We start from the raw sequence: 24,440 nt of genomic DNA on the forward strand, positions 1-24,440 counted from the left end.
TGAGTGATTAATATAGTAAGCAATTTAATCTTAGATTATTAAATCAGATGTGAACTGGCTTACTTGGGTTGGGGCAGTGGTGCTTTCAGAAATCTGGAATGTGTTTTTCTTCTGGTTTGTTGCCATATTTAATATCTTCAGGACTGGACAACTTATTGTGCAACACTGCTGACTAACCTGCTTTGAAAGAAAATCTGGAAGTAGCAGAGAAAATACCTGTTTTTCTCCAAAGAAGATACAGAACTTTTTCTGTTGAATGCCATTGGTGTATACATAACATTTTTCATTTTTTATTATTTCACAACAACTAAAGCTATTCAAATGACATATTAAGTTACTGCTGTCTCAGGGCCTAAACTTACTACAATTTATTAAAATAACTAATCTTTTATAAACCACGAACATGACCCACGGAAATCATTGGTCAGCGCTTCTTTGTAGGCTAAATCAGCACTAGTTTCTTCTGGGACTTATGTTCCCCTCCTCCCCCCAGTTTATTTATTTGGCTCCTTCACTTTTGGGAAACCTGGAGTTGAGGAAAAAACCAAATTTTCTTTGTTTTCTGTCTTTGAAAACAAATTATGTTGAGATGATGAGAGCCGTTGGTCCTAACACTTTTGTAGGGGATGGAAAGCAAAAGCTGTTAGTTTGAATTGCTAATAAGTCTAAAATCAGTTAGTTTCTAATGCAGGAGTTATGCTGATAAATGCACTTTTGTGTTATGGGTACAGAATGTTTATATTATTTTTGTATTCCTAATGAAGTTGTGAGAGCAAATGGACTTAACAAAGGCTAGTTCAGTACAGATGTTTGGGTCTCATCCTCCCTGCTGCAAACATACGGTCTTGCTCTTCTAAGATACCTTCAGTCATTCCCTTGGCCACATATCTTTAGTACCCCTGGCACCCCTTGCTTCTCCATCTCTACTATTGCTGTTTTATTTAAACACCCTCCAGATTTTTTCTCCTCCTCCTCTCTCTTGGTTCTTACATTCTTCTCTACCTTCTTGGCCTCCCAATTAGGCCAGAGGGAAGATTTGTTCCTGGTTTAGTGTCCTCAGGTTGGTGCTGCGTGCCCCGGCTGATGAAGGGTCCAGGACAGCAAAGGATTGTTCCATACTCTTGTGTGAATTCCAGATTCTTGATGCCCTTACCCAACTGTTTAGTTGAAATAAGCTAGTATGTCCAAGGGCTGCTGGAGGAGAGGCAGATGGACAGTTGGGTGACAGGGTCGCAGAAGACCAGTTGCCTAGGAAACAAGGGTAACATGGTTTTGAGTAGCTGAATCTCCAGAATTACCATGCAAATTCAACTTGCAGCAAATGAATAGTTGAAAAGGATGATTGCTTTGGAATAAATAAGTTCTTGGTCCGTCTTGTAACTTAAACATGTAAAAATCTGAAGGCTGAGTAACTGTGCAAAGAGAATACAGGTGAGCGTGCTGTTTCTTGTAAAAACATCAATTGCATAGGTCAAACTTACTTTTATTTGGGGAAGTAACAAAAAGAGACAAAGCAAGATTAAAACTTGTGATTTAATTAAAATTTGAAGCATAGTAATTTAAGAACAATTTCAGTAAGTTTCACATGTTTAATTTGCAGACAAGCAGACATTTACTTCTGCATTGTACTGTTTTGATTGATTTGGTGTAATTGCTGATGCAAAACCCTTGCAAAAAACTGAGAAGAGACTTGATGTAACACTGGGAAATCAGGTAAAAATGCTAGTTTTATGACAAATTAGCAAATTAGCAACGAGCAAGGAGCTGATGTAACACTGGGAAATCAGGTAAAAATGTTAGTTTTATGACAAAGTAACAAATTAGCAACCAGCATGCATTAGCTCACGAGTTTTGAGACAGCATGAAGTAGACACAATTTGCTATGTGTGGTATTCTGTTTGGGTAAGTGATGTTCCTAGATTTTCTGAAAAGCAAGTCTGTTTCAGACAAGGTTCTGTGAATAATTCTCAGTGCTCTGTTGGCTCTTGCTGCCTACACTATTTTTTGTAAACGACAGTTTAGCTTTGGAAAGCAGCTGGTGCACGTTTATTCCTGCAGTGACATGAATTTTGTGTTTGTACTATAAATGTCATCTGTTTCACACGAAGTTGGTTTTATTGCAGCAATCTGTACTGACCTTTTACATTTTAATTGAAAATGGTCATCTTGTGTACTGAAATGCTGCAGTGCATGCAGTAGATGAGGATAAACAAAGCATTGTTCTTGAGTAACTTGTAAACGAGTAAAGGATTTTCTTGATAGACTTCAGAGCTAAGAATTACAACACTTAATTCATAAATAGAATGTTTACATAAGTGAGTATATTTTTTTCAGGGCTTTAAGTGACATAGTCAGTGTGATTGAATTGTTTTCCAGAGATTTTTGCTTACGTATGAGGCATGCCAGGCTTGTTAGAGCTAAGATTTAAATGCAGAAGCTCTGGATTCGAATTGGACAATAAGGTGGCAAATGCAGGTCATTGGGTTTGTTTGCAGAGGTGTCTGTGTTCTGCTATGTCTTCTGTGCATGTTCCAAACGTTGGCTGCACACTTGCATAAAGGCAGCAAAGCAGTGGCACAGTTAAATCAAAGCTGACTGGCTTTAACTTCAGGCAAAAGAGTTTTAGAATTGCCTTGCAAATGATCTGTGCATGTGGTGGGTGTGTAAGTGACTCTGCCTTGTTTCCTTCACACTATCTGACAATCTGTAGATGGGACCTGTATCTCCAGCTCTTCTGATAGAAGCCCCTTTTTATGTTGTTGTTGTTCTCAGTTTCATTGCTCCGTGGAATCGTTTCACTTGCTGTGTTGTGGCTCTCTGCAGATGTTGAGCTGATTAAGGTGCTGCCTGTTTTCTTCTACTGCTGCACTATTTTGCTTCATTGCAGATTGCAGCTTACGTTGCATGCTTGCTATTGGTTTGACCCTAAAATATTTCATTTCTGACAAACAGCTGGCAAAAGGGTGTTAATTAATCTGACATTCCAATTGAAAGACGTAGTATCGGTTAAAAGCAGTTGAGACATCTTGTGTATTTTTAGTTCAGAAGCTAGAGGGAGGTTGCTTCACTAGCTTGCAGCTGGGTGTGGCATGGGGTTAACCATATTAATTAAAGTTGGCTCAGATGCTTAGACTTAAAAAGTGGCTCAGAGCCCCCATTATAGTCTTCTGTTACATAAATTTTTTCACTGCAGAGCAAGCTAGAGTTCTGAAGATGAGTGATTTAGGAACACCAAGCTGGAGAGACTAGAAAGAGGGAGGTGCAAGGTAGTGCACAGTTAGAAGAAAGATGTCTTTAATGCCTTTGTAGGGCTAAGGTCTAGGTATAAACTGAGAAACTAGACTAGTCTTCCTTTTTATTTTTCTGTATTTTTCATTTTGCTATTCATTGGCTTCCATATGTCCCTGTCAAGCCTGTCAGTAATTCCAGCTAGTTTTTGTTTTTTCCACTTTCTTCTCAATCACTGAACAGTGTTTGCTCAAAGTCTGGTCAAGCTTTCAGTATGTTCTGGAGTGGTCTTGATGGCACTGCTCTCTTTTTTCTCTCTTACTACCTGTGGAAGAGATGAAGTGTGTCTCCTGCACTGTGACTGCTTTTTGGACAAACAATCCGTTTTGCTTTATTCTTTATGTTTCCCTGTGTAGATAAAACTATGTGTGAGATTTTCCAGACGAGTTCCTTGTTGAAACAGAAGGAAGCATGAGTGAAATGGGTGAAGATATGTGTGCTCCCTTTCATTCACATGAAATTGTGACAGAAATGTAGGGACACAATGGGATAGTCCTGCAAAGTCATAGAAAAAATGTAGGGAGAACCATTAGACTAGAAGCTTCAGTGGTAGAAAAGTTGCTGGGAAGAAAAAATGTATTTGTGTTTTTAAATTCCCAATTGATTGCTACCAAAACCAACCAACCAAAAAAAGCTAGGTATGCTATTCCCTAATGATTAGCATAGAAAAGATTTTTATCAATTCCTTATAAAGAAAAAAAAAAAGCAAAATTTATTTTAATTCCACTTAATGTGGGGATGAAAAAGCCTGTAGTTACTTCTCTGACTTCCAGTGGAAAAAGTGTATTTGATATAGAGTAACAACTTTATTTTTTTTTTAAACTTTTAGAAATTTTGTTCCAAGTGAAAGCTAATCTAGGATATGACTCCAATTTCAGATTCTAGAAGAAAACCTTTTTTTTAAATTCAAGAAGTTCAGAATTCACCTAGCAATTGCTAATGCCAAGGTAAATATTTTTCTGATTTAGATAATTTCTGGCAGAATTTTAATTCTAATCTACTTCATGAGCCCATTAAAATAATTTATTTTTTTTTTAAATGAGTTCTTTATTTGGGCACATCTCTGATTTAAAAAAACAAATCTGTATTGTAAAACTCATGCATTGAGCATAGCAAATGTGTCTAAACTCTGCTTTTGAATTTGCATGAGACCTATGTATATTTCTTCATATAGACACAGAGTATGGGGTCACTGTGTGCAAATAAGAAACACATTTTTGATGATGGCAGCACTTTTAAACTTGATAATTAAGTAAGTTGACAATTATTCAGTTTTTCTTAGACCAAGGGGAAAAATTTAATAGTAATTGTGCAAGCTAAGGGATGTCTTGCTTTTTCATAGGTTTCTTTTCCCTCCCTGACTCCAATAACTCTTGAAAGCCATGTCCAATCAATACCAATCTGTAGGCATGAGCAGGCAGAAACCTGTTTGTGGTGTGGAAGATGGGAGGTTACTGGTTTCCCTTGTGTACCTAATTAGAAAGCTAAGCAATTTCAGTCATCTGTAAGTCAAGCTGCTGGCTATGAAGCATGAATTTCTTCTGCCAAAACAACCTTTCTGTCTCAGTTTGATCACTGGTCTGACAGTTTTAAGTGTTTGTATTGTGACAGTTGTTATCTTTATGTGGAAACATGGAAAAAAAAAAAATCCCATCCAGAGTTCAGGTGCTAGGGAGTGGTTGTTCCAGGGTGGTTGGAGTTGAAGGGTTGCAGAAATGGGCCAAAATGGGTTAATTGGAGTTGGCACATGTGTGGCTGCAAGAGAATGTTAGTAAAGTTAAGTAGCTTCCAGAGCGTGTGGCAGCCAAAAGAAACAACAAAGTGTACAAGTCTCTAATTTTATGCTGACATTTAACAAAAAAATAAACTGTATTCTGAATTACATCATTCTTCTGTGTTAAATGCTTTAGAAGCAAGTATAAAGCTTACAAAGCAATAATAGCATGCTGGAACAAAGTGTTCATGTCAGAGTGATACAGTGGATTGATTTCAGCTGAAAGTGAGTTCCAGAGCTTATTCTTAGATTTCTGAAACCTTTTAAGTTGACTGTGTAGCTTGTTCACTGGCAATCAAGAGGTTATAAAAAGAGAGCCAGCTGATGTTGCAATCTAAGCACTGGCCATATACTGGAAAGACTCTCCTTTGGCATGTTCACTAGTGCTATTTTTACCTATTCCAGTAAGATCTGCCCTTGTGATGTTACATTACAGGACAGTACCTGGAATTATTTTGTTTTACAGAAGTGCTGTATGCTCTGCAGAAAATTTTCAATAAAATTACTGGGCAGACTGATCCTAGAATTGTCTTACGTCTGAAAATACTTCTTCCATCATCACAAATAACACTGCTGCTGAAACTGAGAGATTCTTTCACTTTTGTTTGCATGTTTTATGTACGGCAGAAGGTTTTTATTTTAAATCTTGGTTTCCTTTGTATGTTGAGTGTTTTGTCTTTCTGAGTTTCTTTAAATAGGCAATGTGATTTTTTTAGGACAGGGAATTAACAGTGTAACCCAAGAGTTGGTATAGTGGGAGGTTTTTGTCATAACTCCTAAAAAGCTTTGCTGGTTTTCATGGAATTTTAAGTTAATTGTTCCTTCACATAATAGAAAATGAATTTAATATTTTTGTTTTCTGGGAAGAGATCTTTAGCACTGCCAGTGACAGAGTGCTGTGTCTACCAAACTGACTGCAGTGAAAACTAGAGGAAACAGCAAGAATGCCATAGCAGTGCAACCATGGGGTTCAGCTGAAGTTTCAGATAGAGGATATCCTGTCTGAATGACAGTGCTGGAATGTCTAACCTTTGTGATGACCTAAGCTTAAATACAATATCGTCCAGGTATCTTTTCTCAAACAGTCAGCATCTCATTCAAAAGTGACTTTATAACCCTCAAATGCAAGCCTATCATTTAAAAACCGTTTCAAATTCTTGTTCTGGCTATTTGTGCAATTCAGGGTGTATTTGTAGTAGAATTTTTTATTTTTCCAAAGCAATGGTTTGACTCTGCAGTGGTCAACTTGTGGGAGTTCAGCATTCCCCTTTCAGAACACCTGCTTGCCTTGCTCCTTCTCTTGCACTGTGGAGTGTCTCAGGTGGAAATCCTGCAAGTAGGCAAACTTCCTTCAGTACAGAGTCATTTTCTTCTCCCTTAGTTTTGCCATTGTCTTAGGTGAACAATTCTGCTTCTCAGGTTTCGTGGAGTCTCACATCTGCTGTAACAGCTGGTATTTTTGTCAACTCACTTGCTTCTTAAACCCTCTTTGTTGACAGTTCTGTTAGCAAATGTACTTCATGATTTTTGGGTTCTGTGCACCTCTTACCTGTCAGGAAAAAGACACGGTTTTTAGTCCCTTACAGCCATTACTTTGGTTGCAAGCAGAATTATTGTACCTGCTCTTCACCCATCACTTGTTTTATGCTATGCTTTCTCTTCTTGTTTTGTATGGGAGATGCCTTTCCCTTCTGGCTGGTTTTACAAAAAAGATGGTTTATATTTTCACTCTATGAAACCTCTACCTGTACCATCAGTTTGCTCTCCTCTTTGTAATGTAACATTTTCCACCATAGTGACTGGATGAATTTTCTTAAAATTTGTCCCGCTCTGTTTTCAGCTCAGTTTCTAGCTCTGCTTTTCCTCAGGAACCAGACTTCACAAATTTCTCAACCTCTTAGCTAAATGCGAGGATCGTAACTATTCTTGTTTTTATCAGTTTGCTAATTGTCGGCCTTGCTGCTTTTAAATAAAAATGTAACACTTTCCCCTTCTGCACCATGGGGGTATATGACTATTGGTTCTTGTGAGAATGTCTTTCTCTGACCACCTGCTTATTCTCATCGTTCTTACAGTGGTCTTGATTTTCCCTGTTTTTCTCTGCTTCTAGCCTCCACATACTTTCTGATCACATCACTTTCCACACCTTATTCCTTAGTAATGCAATCTGTTGAAAATAAATAAACAACACCTCCTCCCCCTTGATTAAGTGTGGATTATTTTTTGAACATGTCATTATTTCTCACTGGCTGTCTTTAGTTAAAACTGAGTATCTGGGCTTTTTCTCTGGTGTGTGAATTCCTTCTTCCCTCTCCCCAGTCTCCCTGGTTACCTTTATCCATGATGGAAACCATATTCACGATATTTTATATGCCACATTCCTAAATGTTTGCTATAGAGTTGCAAGTTGGATAACGGGGTAAGTATATCTTAAATGACCAAGTGGCTCAAGGTGGAGATCCCAAAGCTTTCTTCTGATTTCTTTTTAGTCTTTGGGAGTTTGCTGGCTTGGGTAAAATTGTTGCAGCTTTTTTTCCCCTTACCTGCTCAAGCCAGGAGAGATGATGCTTCTAAACAAAAGTGAACTAGCAATATTAGATCACTTCTTGAATGTTTCTACGTGTACTTTCTTGTAGTTCATGTAATAAAAGACTTGAGAAAGCTGGGGCTGTTCAGCCTGGAGAAGAGAGAGCTTGCAGGGGATCCCATCAGTGTGTATAAATACAGGAGGAACAACCCAGAGTTCTCACTAGTATCTAGTGACTGTACAAGGGGCAATAAACACAAATCAAAGCACATTAATCTCTATCTGAACACAAGAAAGCACTTTTTTTTTTTTTTTTTTTTTACTGTGAGGGTGGTCAAATGTTTTAACAGGTTGCACAGAGGGACTGTGCATTGTGTGTTTGTGGAGATGCCCAAAACCCAACTGCTGTGGTCCTCAGCAGCTGCTTTAGCTGACCGTGCTTGAGCAGGGGTTTGAACACAGCAATCAACAGGTGCCTTCCAGCCTCAGTGACTGCCTTTGCCTTCTCTAATCATCTCTCCATGGGATTGTTTTAGGAATTGCTAATTAGGATGGGAACCTCGAGTAAGAAAGCATTTTACCATTTACTATCTAGTGAATAGTTGTGTATATTTGACTTACTCTTCTTTCTAATTAACCTGAGGTTCCAATATTTTAATCAAGAATTCTTCAGCTACCCTAGGAATTCTTGCTTTTAGAGGTGGTGCTTACGTGCAAGCTTCAGTAGCCTTCAGAAGTTTAGCTTCTTAGTACTTTTTTGCTTGTTTGTTTTGCATCCAAGACTTGTCATAACATTTGTGAGTCAGCAAGGTGTTGCTGTGTGTAAGGAAGGAACTGATATCTGAGAAGAAAGTATTCAGCTCATACTTAATTTTTACCTTAAGGAGTTTTCAGCTGCAAGAGATTTTTATGTTCTTAAATAAGAATGAGATTATGTGGGGGTACTTGTCATGCAGTCTGGCCTTACACAGTGCATCTCATGATACTGAAATGTTGCATAAAATGGTGAAAGGCTAGAAGGCCCTGAAAACTAACAGTAGAAAGATGATCAGTTAACTCTACTATTGATGTAATTCACAAAATATTTTTTAATTAATTTGCTGTGTTGTGCGTGTGTATAATGTTGTCTATTAAAATAGTAAATATCTTCTGTTTTTGTTTCCTTCCACAGATGATGTCCTTCAGCCTTTTGTCATAGGACTTCATTCACTTAAAAGAAAAGCTAAAGGTATAAGTCACTGTCTCTGGTTATCTTTCACTTCTCCTTGCACTGCCCCATTTTTTGTTCTGAGGTCGCTGGATCTTTCCTGGGGGAAGAGAAATTCAGCACAGCTGAGCTCTGTGCTTGCATTCCTTCATTGCTGTTAAAATGTACCTTTTGTTTATGAGAAATTCCCCAAAACTGGTATGATGCCTACAGTTGTTTCAGTGTTTGCTTTATCAGAAATGTGTGTTTAACTTAAGCTCCTCCTCTAGCCAGTCTGCTTGGATATTTACTTTGCAGGGGGAAAGACCTTCCTCAGTTTAGAACTTCAGATCTTGATATTTGCCTGTCTTCTACAAATAGCATTTGTCTTTCCACACAACTGTTGTGAATAATCCAGACCTAATGTAAATCATGTCTGTGACATCTTACAACTAGTGGTTGGGTTTTTGGTTGTTTTGGTTTGTTGGAGTTTTTTTTGCTTTTGAGATTGGACCTCTGAAACAAAAAGTGTCCCTTTGTTAAATAAATAAAGGCCCACTCAAACCAGAACTGTAGTTTCACAGATGTATTTAGGAAGATAATGTGAGATAGAGTTAAAATGGAGCATAATTTATTTTTGGAGGCACTCAGTATTTGATACAGTCTTAAGTGCTTTTGCTTCTATATGTTCTTTATTCTCTAATTACGTTTAGTTTTTATTTGCCATTTTATACAGGCTTCATTACAAATACCAATGCATAGGAAACAATAAAATAAAGCAGTAGAGCTGTCCAGATGTTTTGTAACTAAAATACTCAAGTAGTATCATGTCAGTTTCATTCATATTGCAAATTTATATGTTCCACTGTTCCCAGGTGCACTTTATCGTAAATATAAGGGAGATTCAGTTGTTCTGTCTTCTCACAGAAAAACACCTCAAGATCCCTTGCAAACCTTCCTTGGTGCTATTGCCCCTGTTCCCTGCTGCTCCCCTCACCTTGATCTGTACAGTCTTGGAGCTGCAGAATTGACCTCCTGGTGGCACTGCTGGCTCTGGCACAGAGCCCATATTTCATAAACTAAAACTATTCATTTAAAGCTGCCCTGGGTGAGTGCAGAGAACACCTAACACTTGAATTAGCTGGATCACTGCACCCTAGTCTGTCTGACCCTTCAGATAATCTCTCATTGTCTGGTATTTTGCCATGGTATTTTAGCAGTTATGTGGTGTGTCTGAACTGTACATTCAGCCTGCCTAACTAGCAGCTCCCAGCAGTCACTTGGATAACCTAATCTCAAGCCATGTTGCTTTTCAACAAAACTGAGGTTGGTTTAAAGCTGGTACATTTTGAGTGGTGGTACCCTCAGTGTTACTTAATTTACTACATGCAGCTGAGGGAGGACAGAGCCAGCAATTCTTTGTGCTGAGATTCTCAGTCACTTTTGTTTAATCCTTGAAAACTTGTGTGGGAAAGGCATTTAGTGGATTGCTGACATTTGAGTAACTTTTTTATCCTTGCTGTAAAGTGGATGAGTTCCAGGCAACTGTAAACACAGTTTGGGGCTTTCATCCATACTTGAAACTATTCAAGCATGAGCAAGTTCAGAATGCAAATAGGCACATGTCTGAGAATGTATGTGCAGTTCATGGAAAGACTTGTGGAAAAAAATGCTTGTCCAAAATTACTTGCTTGTGAATCCTTCTTTGGAGCGTTCTGCTGTGAAGAGTCTAACATTATGGTGAAGAAACAAGAAGTCTAAGGGTTATGAGAGTGTCGTGTAGTGTGGTTCTGATACAGTTGGGTAGGAGAGCTGGTCAGTATGCTTTTTATTTCTAGTAATGCATTTGAATTGCACCACATTAAGAAATGATGCCTGAACTATCGTGTCAGCTTTAGTAGTCTTCATAATTTTAAAGAATGCATTTAAAACATTAGTGACCACCTCTCAATATTTATAAATTTTGATTATAAGATAAAAAATATAGATTACATACTACAATATATAAATTATATATACTAAAAAAATATCAATTATATACTAAAAACAGTGGTGGTTTTAGTGCATGACATAGAGTTCCGGTGCTTTGTTAGGAAAACTCAAACAAAATGTATGTGCAAAATTTGTATACTTTCCTTGCTTGCCTTTTCCTTTCATAGCTGTTTAAATAGCAATTTTATAAACTTTTTTGTGAATCTATATAAATTTAGCAGCAGTGCTTCACTAACATTTTTAAAAGTTCTGATTGAGTGCTTGGAAACAACTGCTGATTTTTTTTTATTATTTTTTTTTTACCTGGGACTGCTTTTTTGTTTTGGGAAAGGGAAGAATATGGATTCTAGATGCCTTTTTGCTGTTTTAGATACAAGCAGCATGTCCAGTGCTTCTGTTGCTCTAATTAAGGAATTCAGGTTTTATAAGGAAACTTGTAGAGCTCTGCATTGGAACTTGACAGAAATTGAATGCGGAAAGAAATGGGTCACAGCCATGGGAATGATCCGTGTGGAAAGGACAAACCGAAGAGATCTTCCTAAAAATTGGTTAGGAAAAGGAGGCTGGAGCTGTTCTAGAGGAGAGCAGGCACAGAGCAGCCAAAGGTGCAGGTAGTTTTGGTGACAAATACCTGCAAACCAGAACCCAAAGCACAACCTAACACAGCCAAGCGGTATGATTTGTTTTATGCTTATTAACCAAAGTTGTACTTTTGAAAGTTACTCTTCAATAGAGAAGGGTATTAATCTTGCAGAGGATTAATCAATCAGAAAGTGCATCAGACTGAGAGTTGCCCTCCTTCCTGTAGAGCCCAATCGTTGGAAAACCAATATTACTTTTGTCCTTAAGATTTTCAAGTTACATTAGCAGCATCATGGCTGAAGTAGGAACTAAGAAAGAAATGGTTCAGAGAAACAGAGAAAAAGGGGAGAGAAGATAACTTTTAAGACCAGAACAACTGAGGCAGAAATCATATGTAATCTTTCAGTGCTGTTCTTTGTGGCTTTTGTTGTTTGGGGTTTTTTTCCTGAACAACAACATTTCTTCCTGTTACTTTTTGATGTTCTTTTTTCTCAGTTCTGTTGGGGGGATCTTGCTTCTTGGCATCAGACTCTTACAATAAAGGACATTTGAAGGAAAAACCCCAACCTTGTAGATGTGTGACAAATCAGCTTGGGTTGTTGGCCTGATCCCAGCTCATGCCTTGCATTTATATTTACATCAATCACAGCTTTATGTGTTAATAGAGTAATGAGTCCCTGTTTATCTTCTGCTGCTATGGAAAGCTACTTTTAAAAAATATTGCTGTATGTCACAATGGATACTTGTTTGGTGTGGGTTTCTTTTTTTTCCCCCCAGACAACTGGTCACCCATGCAATATAAAATCAACTGAGAATTACTGTGGCAGGGGAACTGAGAAAAGACCACAGTTAAATGTATTATTGTTCTTTTTGTGGTAGATGAAAACTTCTCATATAAGCAACTTCTAAAGCTTGTATTTTCTAACAAAAGTGTTCATTTTGAAATGGATGCTGGGTATTGTTCTGTGGTGCTTTGCCTCTGTGTATGTATTTCATTAAATGTAAGTGTGACCATTAATTGCTCATGTGGTTAAAAATAGCATATGTGTTGGTAGGAGCAACTTGTATTTACATTTTCTTTAAGAGCTTTTGGTGTTTGTTTCAGAAATAGAGGGCAAGGCATCTAAACTCTAAACTGAGGACTTTAGAATCCTGCAAACTTACAGGCTTTGCTATTACCAGTTTCAGTATTCCTCAAGGGAGATACATTGGACTAGATGATCTTTCCAGGTCCCTTCCAACCCCTAGGATTCTGTGATTCTGTGACATTGTTAACACACTTCAGACTAAACGCTTTTTTCTAGCCATGGAAAAAGTTACAGTAACATATGAATGAGTGAGTTTTTGATCTGAGTAGATCCAGAGGAATGAATATGAGTGAAGGGTCTCTAGGAAATCGTTGCTGTCAGGTGTGCACATTGCATAGCTATTTTGTGCACTTAGTTTTAATCCCTGTTCAAATCCCTGTTCAAAATCTGTAACCTATGCAAAAAGTACTAATTAAAAGTGCAGTCTTAGCAGCATGCAGTGTACCTGGCAGAGGTGGAGTATGAGGGTTTTTTTCTGCTCAAGTTGAATGTTAAATATGAAACAAGTCAGTATTGGTTTCCCAATAGTCCTGGATCTACAGGAGGACTGATACGCTCATACTTTACTATCTTAAAATATTCTTTGAAAGCTGCTTTTTGTTTTAGTTTTTCAGTTGTAGACAAGCTGCTTGAAGTAATTGTCATGGAAGTGGAGAGTTGCAGGATGTCAGGCCATCTTTTCACTGGAGTGAATTGGTGTGGATCTCGGGAGAGTTGGAGAAAATCAATCTGGTTTCAGTTAAAATGACTTTCATCAAATATTGGTTGGAGCAAAAGACCCAAAATGAATAAACAAATCAATACTAGGGCACAGGCCTCTGAAAGGTAAGCTGTGCTGTGCACCCTTATTTGTTAAGGTGGCCAGAAATGCAGCTGCCTTGTCCCAGTGCAGTGTGTGTCTGTTGACTTCTGTTGGGCTTCCTTCTGCCCTCAGGGTACGCACTGGGAATCATGTGTGTGCAGTATCATGTTGTGTGATTACATTTTTTTTGTCAGTTGAGAGCTGGTCAAGTAGTTGCTGTTCTGATTCTCTTACCTCATATCTATGTATGCAATGAGATGTTTAAGTGCAAAGTGAGTGGTTTTTTGTTTTGCTTTTTTAAGCTAGCTTTCTTGACACTGGAGTGTTGGGGAAAGGTGTAAATACTTCGTAAGTTCCTTCTTAAGAGGCAGCTTTTATTACTACTGTCTCTAATCTTCCTTGATAATAATTTGAAATAAGAACAGTGACTAGGTTTGAGAACTGAACATGTTCAATGGGTGCTCATGCAGTATCAGAATCCTCTTGGCCTGAGAGTCAACAGGTATTTCTGAGGAGCTGGAGCCTTCTGTCATCCCATATGGGGGTTGCCTCTAAACAGTTGCAAAAGTCAGCAGCAGGACAATTGATAACTAGTTTCTTCAACAACTCCACCTTACCAACTGCTTGCCCTTGTACCATAGATGCCAAGAGCAGGTTTAGCAAATTTTCCTCTCTCCAGAAGACTTGAAGTATCTTTTTAACTTCCTTTTTTTTCTCCCCTACCCCTCTACCCTCAGACTGCTTGCTCGTCTTTATCCACTCCAGACCAGATCTGAGGCAAGTTCTCATCTTCTCCCTTCAGTGGTGTCTCCTTAAAGTGTGTGAGTAGAACCCATAGCCTTCAGTTTAGGCAGGAAGGAGACCTGAGGATGGCACGTTTTAACTTTGCCTGCCTGAGGTGAGGAAGTTCTTTTCTAGAAAAAGAACTCTCAACATCTATGAGGGTATCCAAGCTGCCAGGGACACAATCATCAGTTGCAGCCTAAACCATGACCAAAATGACAAGAGAGCAGGGCCTTGCTGGGAGAGAGGATTAGGCCAAACAGACGCAGCCTTGAGAATATTGAGCACTTACTTGAGGCAAAGATCCTAGGAAGGAGAAGGATGCAGATGCATAATCAGAGATACAGAAGGCTGACAGCAGTTGCTGACTTTGTCTTTTTCTGACTCTGTGTACAACAGCCTCAAGGTGTGCTGTGATCTTCTCTAATAGGCTGTTCTCTAGTGTGCTGTAGGCCTTTCATATTTGGACAAGAGAGTTTGGTCAGAGCAGGAAAGTAGGGTTTTAGATGTGAAACTTAGCTTTTGTCAAGGTGCAAGCTTGAGTTTCCTGTTTTCTCTTGCATTTTTCAGGAAATGCTGGCAGCGTGTCAAAATGTTAAATATAGAGGCTGTAACGTTAGGGTGTTGCCAGCTTATGTCAGCAGTGACAACAAGGAGGTTTAGATGGTTGCCTCACTACTCCTTATCTCAACTTATTCAGCAGAGAAATCCAGTGGAGCCCCTCTTCTTGTTTTGTCTCATGTCTAACCCTGAATGACGCACAGTAGGTTCCGTATAGTGGGTAGCTTAAGAGGAGGAAAAAGAACAAGCTCTCTGGGTTTCCTCTTTCCCCTCTTGTCTAATATCTCCACTCTGTTTTTATTGTTACCATACAACTAGTTAGTCTTTTAGCTGTCCATATGCCTAATATGGTTGTTGGAACTGTCCATAACTTTTTTGTCCCCTCTCTGGTCCCTGGCAGTAGGACAATGCATATGGACTGAAATATCTTTTTAACTTCCTTTCTTTTCTCCCCTACCCCTCTACCCTCAGACCACTTGCACATCTTTATCCACTCCAGACCAGATCTGAGGCAAGTTCTCATCTTCTCCCTTCAGTGGTAGCTCCTTAAAGTGTGTTCCTTCTGCATGCTAAGGGTTGTATTCCCCAATTTATGTCCCCATCTCCCTTCTTGTTTCAGAATGTCTGTGTCTTCCCATTCCTTGTTCTCTTTTTACATCAAATGTAAGAACGTTGTCATTTATGTGTAGACACAAAAAAATTATGCCAAGTATCTTGAGTTTTAAATCTTAGAGGTGCTCAAATATTTTGAAACTTCGAAGAACCAAACGTGAAGAGCCGATGGCTGTAGGATTGGTGGCAGGGAAGGAGAGGATATGTGTCTTGTCATGATATACTTGTTAGTGAAAGAAATGTTCATGAACTGGCCAGAAAATCCCATTATAGCAGAGTGTGAGAGGCCCAGAGTGCTGCTGCAGAGTTTGCATGCAATGGTAGGTACTTCACAGAAACCAAACCTTTTACGTTTGTTGTTCCATGTTCCCTCTCCAGCTACTAGCCAGATCTGGGATTAGGTCTGTTGCAATGTTAAGTGCTTATAAATCTAGCTAAGGCTTTTTGGAGTTGTGTGTGAGTGAAAACACTCTGAAATTCAGAGTTTATCCTTCTGGGCATCCTGAAATGGACATTTAACACTAGTAGAGATCTTTTTTCCATCAGTTCTATTTCTTTAGCTTTTCAACTGTAACTCTGTCATCTTCAGTCTGACATAAGTATGTGAATGTTTGGGATAAGAGGTGCTTCTTTTTTGGGGGGCATGGGTGCTACACAAAAGGGCATGAGGAAGTGTAGTTGGGGGGTTTAATTAATTTGCAATAGTGGAGGTACAGGACCACACATGAAATGAGACTTGAATAGATAGTGGTAGGTGCTCAGTCAGTGAGTGGTATTTATTGTGTACTGAGTTTAGTTGCTGGGGATTTCAGAGGAACAATGTAGTTCCTTCAGTGTAAGTCTCTACTGTAAACAGATGGAATTAGAATTGTGTGAAATACCTTCATTTTGGCATTTCCTGACTAATTTGCTTTGACTTTGTAGCTTCAATACAACTTCCTTAACCTTTCCTAGAGGTGATCAGGAATATAGGTGGTGTGCACAACCACTGAAGGAAGACTTATTTGGAACCAGTCAGTTAACATGGCAGATGAGGTGTACTTGCCCTGTGTAGTTCTGAACATCAGTTTCTCAGATGTTTAAAGAAGGAAGCAATTTTATAGAGGAAATAAACCATCATGCTTATTTTCACTGTTCCTTTTTTTTTAATTTATTTTTTTCTTGTTGAAAGCTTGGCCATTTATCTAGTTACATGGAACTTTAGCAAGGAGTAGATTTCACTCTTCACCACTGTTTCAGACTTTGTTTTTGCTTGGTTTTGAATAAGATGCATTTGAAGTATAATTTGGACTTCAAGCTGCGTTGAAGTTGTGAATATCTGGAGAAAAAAAATACACTGATGCCTTTATCTTTGTCCCTGAGTGTGCAAAAATAGTACTGTGTGCTGATTTGGGAGTATGCAGGGAGTTCATGTCCCTGCACTGGGAGAGGTTTATGCTGAAATGTAAGTGAGCATAGTGGGAGGATGATTTAGAAATTATTTTTGCTGTTTCATGCTATGTAAATTGTGATACTATTAAGATATTGTGTGTTTTGCTGTATATTGGCAGTATTAAACTTGCTATCTTTAAAAAAATATATATATAAAAAACCAACAGCCACCCTCCCCCCCCCAAAAAAAAAACCCAAACAACCAAAACCAACAACCCAAACCAAAGCCACAAAATCACTGATAAAAATAGAATTTCTCCAATGAATGCTTTTTATTATAATTCCTGTTGGGCTGCTTTTTCTTAACAGTACAGTCTGTGCTAATGCTTGCATGCCATAGCTGGCTTACAGGACTGTTCTTCTGCCTGCAGCTAGCATCTAGGCACCTTTCTGAAGGCACCTTTCTGAAGGCCCCTCAGGCACTGATGATCTAAATGAACACGATGGCAAATGGCTTCTGAGGGAGAAATTGCACGTTTAGTACTGATGATCTCTTTATGTGCAGAAAGTCAGATGATGGCAAGATTCAGGCTCATTTTGCAGATGGTGGGTGAACTGTGCCATGTATGTGTAAGCTGATCCTGTCAGAATAGAGAAGGCAATGCAGTTTTCAGATTATTTCAGAAGAGGCTGAGGTCTGTAGTCTCAGGAAGAGAGACAACCGCTTGCCCAGGGAAGTGGTGGAGGCACCATGTCTGGAGGTGTTTAAGGAAAGAATGGATGTAGCACTTCGTGCCATGGTCTAGCCTGTGTGGTGGTGGTAGGTCGTAGGTTGGACTTGATGATCTCAGAGGTCTTTTCCGGCCTCAGCGATTCTGTGATAGCAAAGGATATAGCAGCTTTCCTTGACTCTCAATTTTTGTTTCGTAGACCGCATCAATGGAGCACATTCAGGGAGCTTGGAAGACCATCAGTAATGGTTTTGGACTCAAGGATTCTGTCTTTGATGGCCCAAACTGTATTTCACCTACAATTGTCCAGCAGTTTGGTTATCAACGCCGGGCATCTGATGATGGCAAAATATCAGATACTTCCAAAACTAGCAATACTATTCGTGTCTTCTTGCCCAACAAGCAGCGCACGGTGGTAAGTCTGTGTTACCTGTATGTAAGAGGTGGTGTACTGTTCCCATTGCTAACACCATGATATGCATCTGGTAAGAGAGGTGCCAAGCTTCACAGAAGCTCTTACCGTGATTAAGCATGTTGTCATCAGGTTGTTAATTCTGGAGGACATATTTTGAAAGCAGTGTATCTGTATTTTGAGAACCTGTATTTCTCTAGCTCAGCGCTTTATTTTTCCATTATATACATGAGCAAGCACTTTACTTACATGTTTAACATTAAAAGTCACCAGTAGTTGACTGACCTCAACAGTGATACCTGTAAGAAGTAAAACATGGAGTTGTTTCTGTCACCATTTTCTTCACTTGAATGCCCCCAGTGAAGTATGGTAGTTAAAGCTGAATTGAAACTTCTCAAGGGAACACTTCCTTTAGGTTTCTTGGAGCTGAGTATAACAGTAGTCTTATGCAAAGCTCCCTGAATTCTAAATGAAGCCTTTTTCTATCTATACTTAAGGTAACTCCATTTGCCTGCATTTCTGTTAGTTTTGTAGCCTACATGCTTGTATGAGTGCTGCATAAAACCTTGATTTGAAGAAGCTTAGTAATTGTAAGAGATTGAAAAGTTGCAAAATGGCTTCAAAACTTCCTTGGCATAAGTACAGAGTAGTTGTGGTTATGTCAGAGAACACCTGCCTGGCTGGTGGGCTTAACCCTGCTGAGTGAAATGGGAAGGTGCAGCAGTCTTGCATCATTCCAGTAATTATTTAGTAACTTCAAATGTGAGCAGCTGTGCAGCTTTTCTGGAGCTTCTAAAGAAGAGGAGAAAAAAATGCCTTAGATGCTGCAGCCAGGGACTAAATATGTGTTTTCTTTGGCAGGTGAATGTGCGGAATGGGATGACCTTGCACGACTGCCTCATGAAGGCACTTAAAGTCAGAGGGCTGCAGCCAGAGTGCTGTGCTGTGTTTCGACTTCTTACTGAGCCCAAAGGGTAAGAGTCTGGCATGTGAAATGGGAAGCTTTAAACTAGAGAATGTACAAATTGTTGTTTGGTTGTTTTTTTTCAGAAGAGCAGCAGTAATGCCTTCTTCCTCCCCCTTCCTAGTTGCTTTTTAAAGCAGAGTTTTGGTTGTGAACACTTCCACGTTGCTTTCTTTACCCTCCTCTAGGGCAGCTCCTTCAGCTTCCTGGATGTTAACAATTTTATTTTTGTTTTAAAGCTAAATATTAAAAATGCTCAAAATTGGGGAGGGTACACGTAAGTGCTTGTAGCATCTTACAGAGGCTTTTGTCATACTCTAGATGAAATGAGGTATTTGGTGAACTGCAGTGCTAGTGATTCTTAGCCAACTGAAAAGAACATTTCCTCTGTGTTCTCAGTGTGGAGGCTCCACATTCCTCTACAACTTTTCAATGTTTGGATTTAAATCTCACTTCAGATATTCTTTTTTTTTTTTTTTTCTGTAGGACCAGGGATGCTGCTATTAAATACCAAATGCTTGCTTTAAAAGCTGAGGGAGTGAAGGTATCTCATGGAGTATGTAACTTCACACCTCGTAAAGCTTGGGCTTAATGCTCTTTTAAGCCTCAGTCATTTGTGGGTTTACATCTCTATGTAACTGAGTCCATTCTGGGGTCACCAGCAACTGTAGTGCTGAAGCACATAACAATGGCTTTCATGTCACTAAGTCTGTCATTCATAATTCTTATGTTTTGTTTATAAGAGTATTTCTGTGACTCCATTACAGCTTCTAGGTGTCTTACTTCAAATAATCTACATGACTTACGTGTCAAAAAGTAGGCAGAAAAAGAGTTGAATCACTAAGCTTTCAAAGTTGCTTCTAAAGTGAAAGACACTGAAATGTAACTCCCTAGAAGAGGTTAGCTGTGCTTTTTTGTATTTGTTTTCAGGTTACTCAAGAAAACTCACAAAACATAGATCATTGACCAGGCCAGACTTCTTCTCTCCCAAGTAATTTTGTTGTTCCCATTTTCTCTTTCAGAAAAAAACTGCGTTTGGATTGGAATACAGATGCTGCCTCCTTGATTGGAGAGGAGCTGCAAGTGGACTTCCTGGATCATGTTCCACTCACTACACACAATTTTGTAAGCTTTTCCTCTTCTGTATTCAGTTGTAAATTGTATCAATTGATTCACATATTCAGTCAAGGAACGTTTTAAGCATTAGGTACCTTTTGATTTCCTTAACACAGGGGAGGATTTCAGAAGTGATGATTTGGTTTCTTTACCCCTGTTCCCCATAAATTATGTTGGCTAAATAGCACTTGGCAATGAGGTGCCAGAGTTCTGTGGACATTTAGTGATTCCTAGGAGTCAGAGACTTAAAAAGCTCACATTACCCATATTTTTCAAAGGTCTGACTATGGCAATTTTTGGTTTTTTTATATATATTAAAAATAATTATTTCTATAACTGTCATATTAAGATAGCATGTCCTGCAGGTTATCTCCCAATTCTAGACTTGAATCCATCAGTCAAGAAAGGCTGGCTAAGTTCAGCAGATGTATTGGACTGATGGTAGTTGTACTGAATGTACAGTGGTGCCCTTAATTCTGCAAGGTCATAACATTGTTCTGTGTGCTAGTGCTGCCTTGTGAGTTGACAGAGTGTTTTTTGAGGGATGAAAGACTTCAGACTTGTATTTTTTCTCAAAAATTGATCATTTGCTCAATATAGAGCAAATAAATACAGCAGGGTTTTTTAATTTAATTTTTTGTTGTTTACAGAGAGATAATGCCTAGCTAGCAGGTTTGCCTTGCATTATTTTGTTCTCCCTGGGAAGGAACTCTCTTTGTGTATTCTAGCCTGTTGTTTTATCCCAGAAATACATTGTGCCAAGTGACAAAACTAAAGGGTTAGCATATGTCCATTAGAAAGGCTAGGATTGATTTACAGAAACTGAAAGTAGCTTTGCTTCTACTTTACATTTTTAAAAAACTGCAAGTGAAATCTTTTGCAAGTGGTCAGCAGAAAGCTCCTATTTTTCTCCAGATCTGGAAGAAGCTCGAACTTTGAACTTTCCTGTACAGGATGTGCTCATGAGGAGGAAACTCTTTGGTTCATTTTAATTTTCTTTTGCATTTCAGAAGCTTTAAAAAAGCAGTAGTTACATACCATTACAAAAGTAGAGTTTCCTTAAACCATTTTATTTACTAAGGAATTTATCTATTATGCAAGTGCTGTTGGTTGGTCATAACCACACAACAAGTATTTTGACTAGTAAAAAAAACCAAATGAGGTGGTTCTTGGGATCTGATCCTCCTTCACCTCCTTGGTGATACTAAAACCAACAAAAAACCCAATCCTTGTCTTCCCACACTCTGTCACCTTACTGAGCACAAGACCACACTGGAAATACATACCAGAATACTCAAGTTTTAATTTCAGTATCACTTTGGGAGCGCTGGAAATATTTTAACGTGGAATTTATTTGTGTCGAGCCCTGAAGATGTCAATCTCAGTTAATGAAGAGAAGGTAGTCGTTTGGATTAATCATTTGATGTGTTTTCTAGGCTCGGAAGACATTTCTAAAGCTTGCTTTCTGTGACATCTGCCAGAAGTTCCTGCTGAATGGGTTTCGGTGTCAGACGTGTGGTTATAAGTTCCACGAACACTGCAGCACTAAAGTCCCAACCATGTGTGTCGACTGGAGCAATATCAGGCAGCTCTTGTAAGGACTGTTCCTTTTTAATAAATAGCAGCAGTAATTCTCTGAGACAGACAAGCATGATTTTTTTATTTTTTAAAAAGTCTCTTACCATAGTGATCGATTTGGATCGTTGGGAAGTGTGGTCACTTCCATCTCTATAGAGAATTTGTGTCTTGATTTCATAAAACAGCCAGCAATGATTGTCTGTTCCCAGGTGAAGAAGGCCGTTTGCACTGAAGGCATTTTGTTCTTGCTGTAGATTTTAATATTTTGGGACAACCAAACAAAGATCTTGAGTAGCAGTTGCAATAATGCCCTCTGCTTCAGTAGAGCCAGAGTAAATAATCTTGCATAACACTTTTGTTAGAAGAAAAAAAGGTTCTGATTGAGTTGTTTTGTAGCTGTTGGAAGCCTGAGTGTTCAGAACTACCACAGCTTTTGACAGCCTGTTGAAAGTGCATGGAATGGTGAGAAGACTCGTAAAGGATAACACATTGATTAGAAAAAGTTGAAAATCATTGTTAGAAGTCCTTAAATGCAAAAGTGCTAAAACCGAATTGACTTTCTGTGTCTTACTTAGTGATTGTATTTTTTTTAATAACTAACCTTGATCATTATGCATTTTCTTATAGTGACTAGTCCTTAGAGTATAGGATGATAGAGCTTAAAAAAGTTGGTGTTGAATACCCTTTCAGGAAAATTTGAAGTCTGATGTAAAAAGATTTGTATCTTAAGATTAGAAAGAACACCTGGAAATTTTCTTTGGGAGTCTGAAGTCATAGTTTTTATCTCACACCATACACAGAGGGAAAATACAGCGTGAAGATAGGAATGTGTTCGTGAAGGTACTTATGGTGGAAAGAAACAGCCCTTTCAATTTTAAAGAGCATTGTACAGGAGGTAGTGTAGCAGTTGAAATTGTAATTGTTTTTGTTGATATTTCAGATTGTTCCCAAATCCAAATATCAGTGACAGTGGTGTCCCTGCACTACCTCCCTTGACAATGAGACGGATGCGGGAGTCTGTCTCCCGGATACCTGTTAGGTAAGCTAGTATTTCCTGTCATTTCTGCTTTGGGAAATACACTTGTTTAAAAACAACAAAAAAAAAAACCCAGACCAAACAAAACCACCCCCAGGTCCTCAAAAACGGAACAATTTTATAGAAGGCTGGGATAAAAGTGCAAGGAAGCAACACCACTTCAGCATAGAGAATATGAAGTGTCCTTTCTTCTTCTTCAATTTAATTCAAACATTGATTTGGGATTTTATATATTTAATTTTTAGTCCTAAGATATTGAGGGAGGGTCTGAAAGGTTTTCTGGAGACCTTTGTTTTCCCACCTTAGAAGATTCAAGGCTCCCTTTGGTATTTTTGTGAATTAATTTTATTTTGTCTAAGCAGGTAGTATATATGTAAAGGTTTGTGACTCGTTTTGCATGACTCACATACCTAAACTAAAATAACCTTCTAATGTTGTGATGACAGATGAGAGTTTAAAGAGGGAACAGTGGAAACTGAAAATAGGCTCCTCATAACATTCTGAGACCCAAAGGGAATGTTTCTGCAGTTTTAAATGCTAGAATAAAAGTTGCTTCCCTTTCTAAGGGGCCTGTCTTCTGAGCCTATTTGTGCCCGCACGGTTTTCCTTAAAATTCTAGAGGCTGAAGAGGGCAGGCCCTGTTCTGTTTTTCCTACATCCCTTTGAAAAATCTTGGCCTACTGAGGAATGAGGCACAGAGCACGTAGCTCACTTGCAAATGGATCTGTGTGTTTGTTTGTTTGTTTATTTATTTTAGTGGGAAGGGCTTCAGGAATGGATCTGATGTTCTCTTTGCCATCTTATTCTCTTCCCAGTGAACAATGACTTATTAACTCGATAGTTCTATAAGCTTTTTGCAAAGGCTGGCTGCTTTTAGTTAAGGTACTTGAGTGATTTGGGATAGATGAGGTTTGACTGACCTTAGCTGTAATTTATAACTCTATATTGCACTGGATTTTAGTGTTGGCCTCCTTTTAACTGGTATTGGGTTTCATGACTTCCTTGCTGGCTGTTCTGTGGAAACCATTGAACAGTCTTGCAAAGCTTTACAAATTCAGGGCTTAGCAGTAAAAGTAGCTCTTGAGCTATGCATTTAACAGGCTTGAAATGAGCAATTTGTTTAAATTTCACAGACCTGAATTAATCCAGCTTAGCCAATATTTTATCAGTACATTAGATGTGATTTGATGGGGATTGTGACTAAATTTATAATGGCAGAAACAAACTTATGTTAAACACACTACATAAATATGTGAGCAGACAAGATCTTCAAGCTTTTAAAATTTATTTCCTAGGTTAAACTGGGAATGAGTCAGCTGACCAAATAGTTTGGTTGGTGTGCAAGTCCCAACTTTTTCTGTTTGGAATTCTGTGGATGTTGCTTTTGGGCAGCTTATGTTGAAGAGTATTTTTCAATTGCTAGGGGGAAAAAAATAACCGCAACTTTCCCTCTCTCTCTCTCTCTCTCTCTCTCTCTTTCTCTCTCTCTCTTTCCTTCTCAGTTCCCAGCACAGGTATTCTACACCTCATGCCTTCACGTTCAACACATCAAATCCTTCCTCTGAGGGCTCTCTTTCCCAAAGACAACGATCTACATCCACACCAAATGTCCATATGGTCAGCACCACGATGCCTGTGGACAGCAGGATCATTGAGGTAACACTGGGAGGGAGGGGAGAGCATCATGTTCAACTGAAATTGTCACTGGCCATCTAATAGTCACTGGGTGGGTTTTCTTACTTGCTTTCTGCCATTTGCTTACCCTTTGCCTTAGTTGGCTGAGTGATGAAGTATATAGGTGGCACATCTGCAGAGAAAGTTAGCATTTCCTTCTTACCAACTTTGCTGAAGTCCTAGGTAGATTTTTGGTGTCTGTAAAGATGTGGGAGTGTTTAACAATCAAGTTTCACAGATCTGAAAAGCAAATCACCTCATTTTTGCTGAAGAAATACTTATTAGACATGACCAAAAGTGTTCTTTCAAGCTGAAAAGTCTGGATATGCTGTGGGGCTGGTGTTTATTTTAAATCAGACTGGA

The 24,440-nt window shown here is 38.8% G+C and overlaps 1 protein-coding gene across 8 annotated transcripts in view; it reads left to right on the forward strand.

The window, feature by feature from the left end:
- The window catches only part of RAF1 (Raf-1 proto-oncogene, serine/threonine kinase), an 80,275-nt gene that overhangs the window by 38,325 nt on the left and 17,510 nt on the right, over nucleotides 1–24,440 (forward strand). For 5 of the 8 annotated variants that reach the window (XM_051627098.1, XM_051627092.1, XM_051627095.1 and 2 more), the window contains 7 exons: nucleotides 8,761–8,817; nucleotides 17,497–17,712; nucleotides 18,571–18,683; nucleotides 19,696–19,798; nucleotides 21,226–21,383; nucleotides 22,308–22,406; nucleotides 23,906–24,059. In XM_051627098.1, coding sequence (XP_051483058.1) covers nucleotides 17,506–17,712; nucleotides 18,571–18,683; nucleotides 19,696–19,798; nucleotides 21,226–21,383; nucleotides 22,308–22,406; nucleotides 23,906–24,059 — 834 coding nt within the window. In that variant the 5' untranslated portion in view covers nucleotides 8,761–8,817; nucleotides 17,497–17,505. Of the gene's footprint in view, nucleotides 1–4,166; nucleotides 4,236–8,760; nucleotides 8,818–17,496; nucleotides 17,713–18,570; nucleotides 18,684–19,695; nucleotides 19,799–21,225; nucleotides 21,384–22,307; nucleotides 22,407–23,905; nucleotides 24,060–24,440 lie in introns of all 8 variants that reach the window. The other 3 variants (XM_051627097.1, XM_051627099.1, XM_051627094.1) reach the window with 2 other exon arrangements.

The sequence above is a fragment of the Apus apus genome, chromosome 9 (assembly GCF_020740795.1).
Source record: "Apus apus isolate bApuApu2 chromosome 9, bApuApu2.pri.cur, whole genome shotgun sequence".
Taxonomy (NCBI): domain Eukaryota; kingdom Metazoa; phylum Chordata; class Aves; order Apodiformes; family Apodidae; genus Apus; species Apus apus.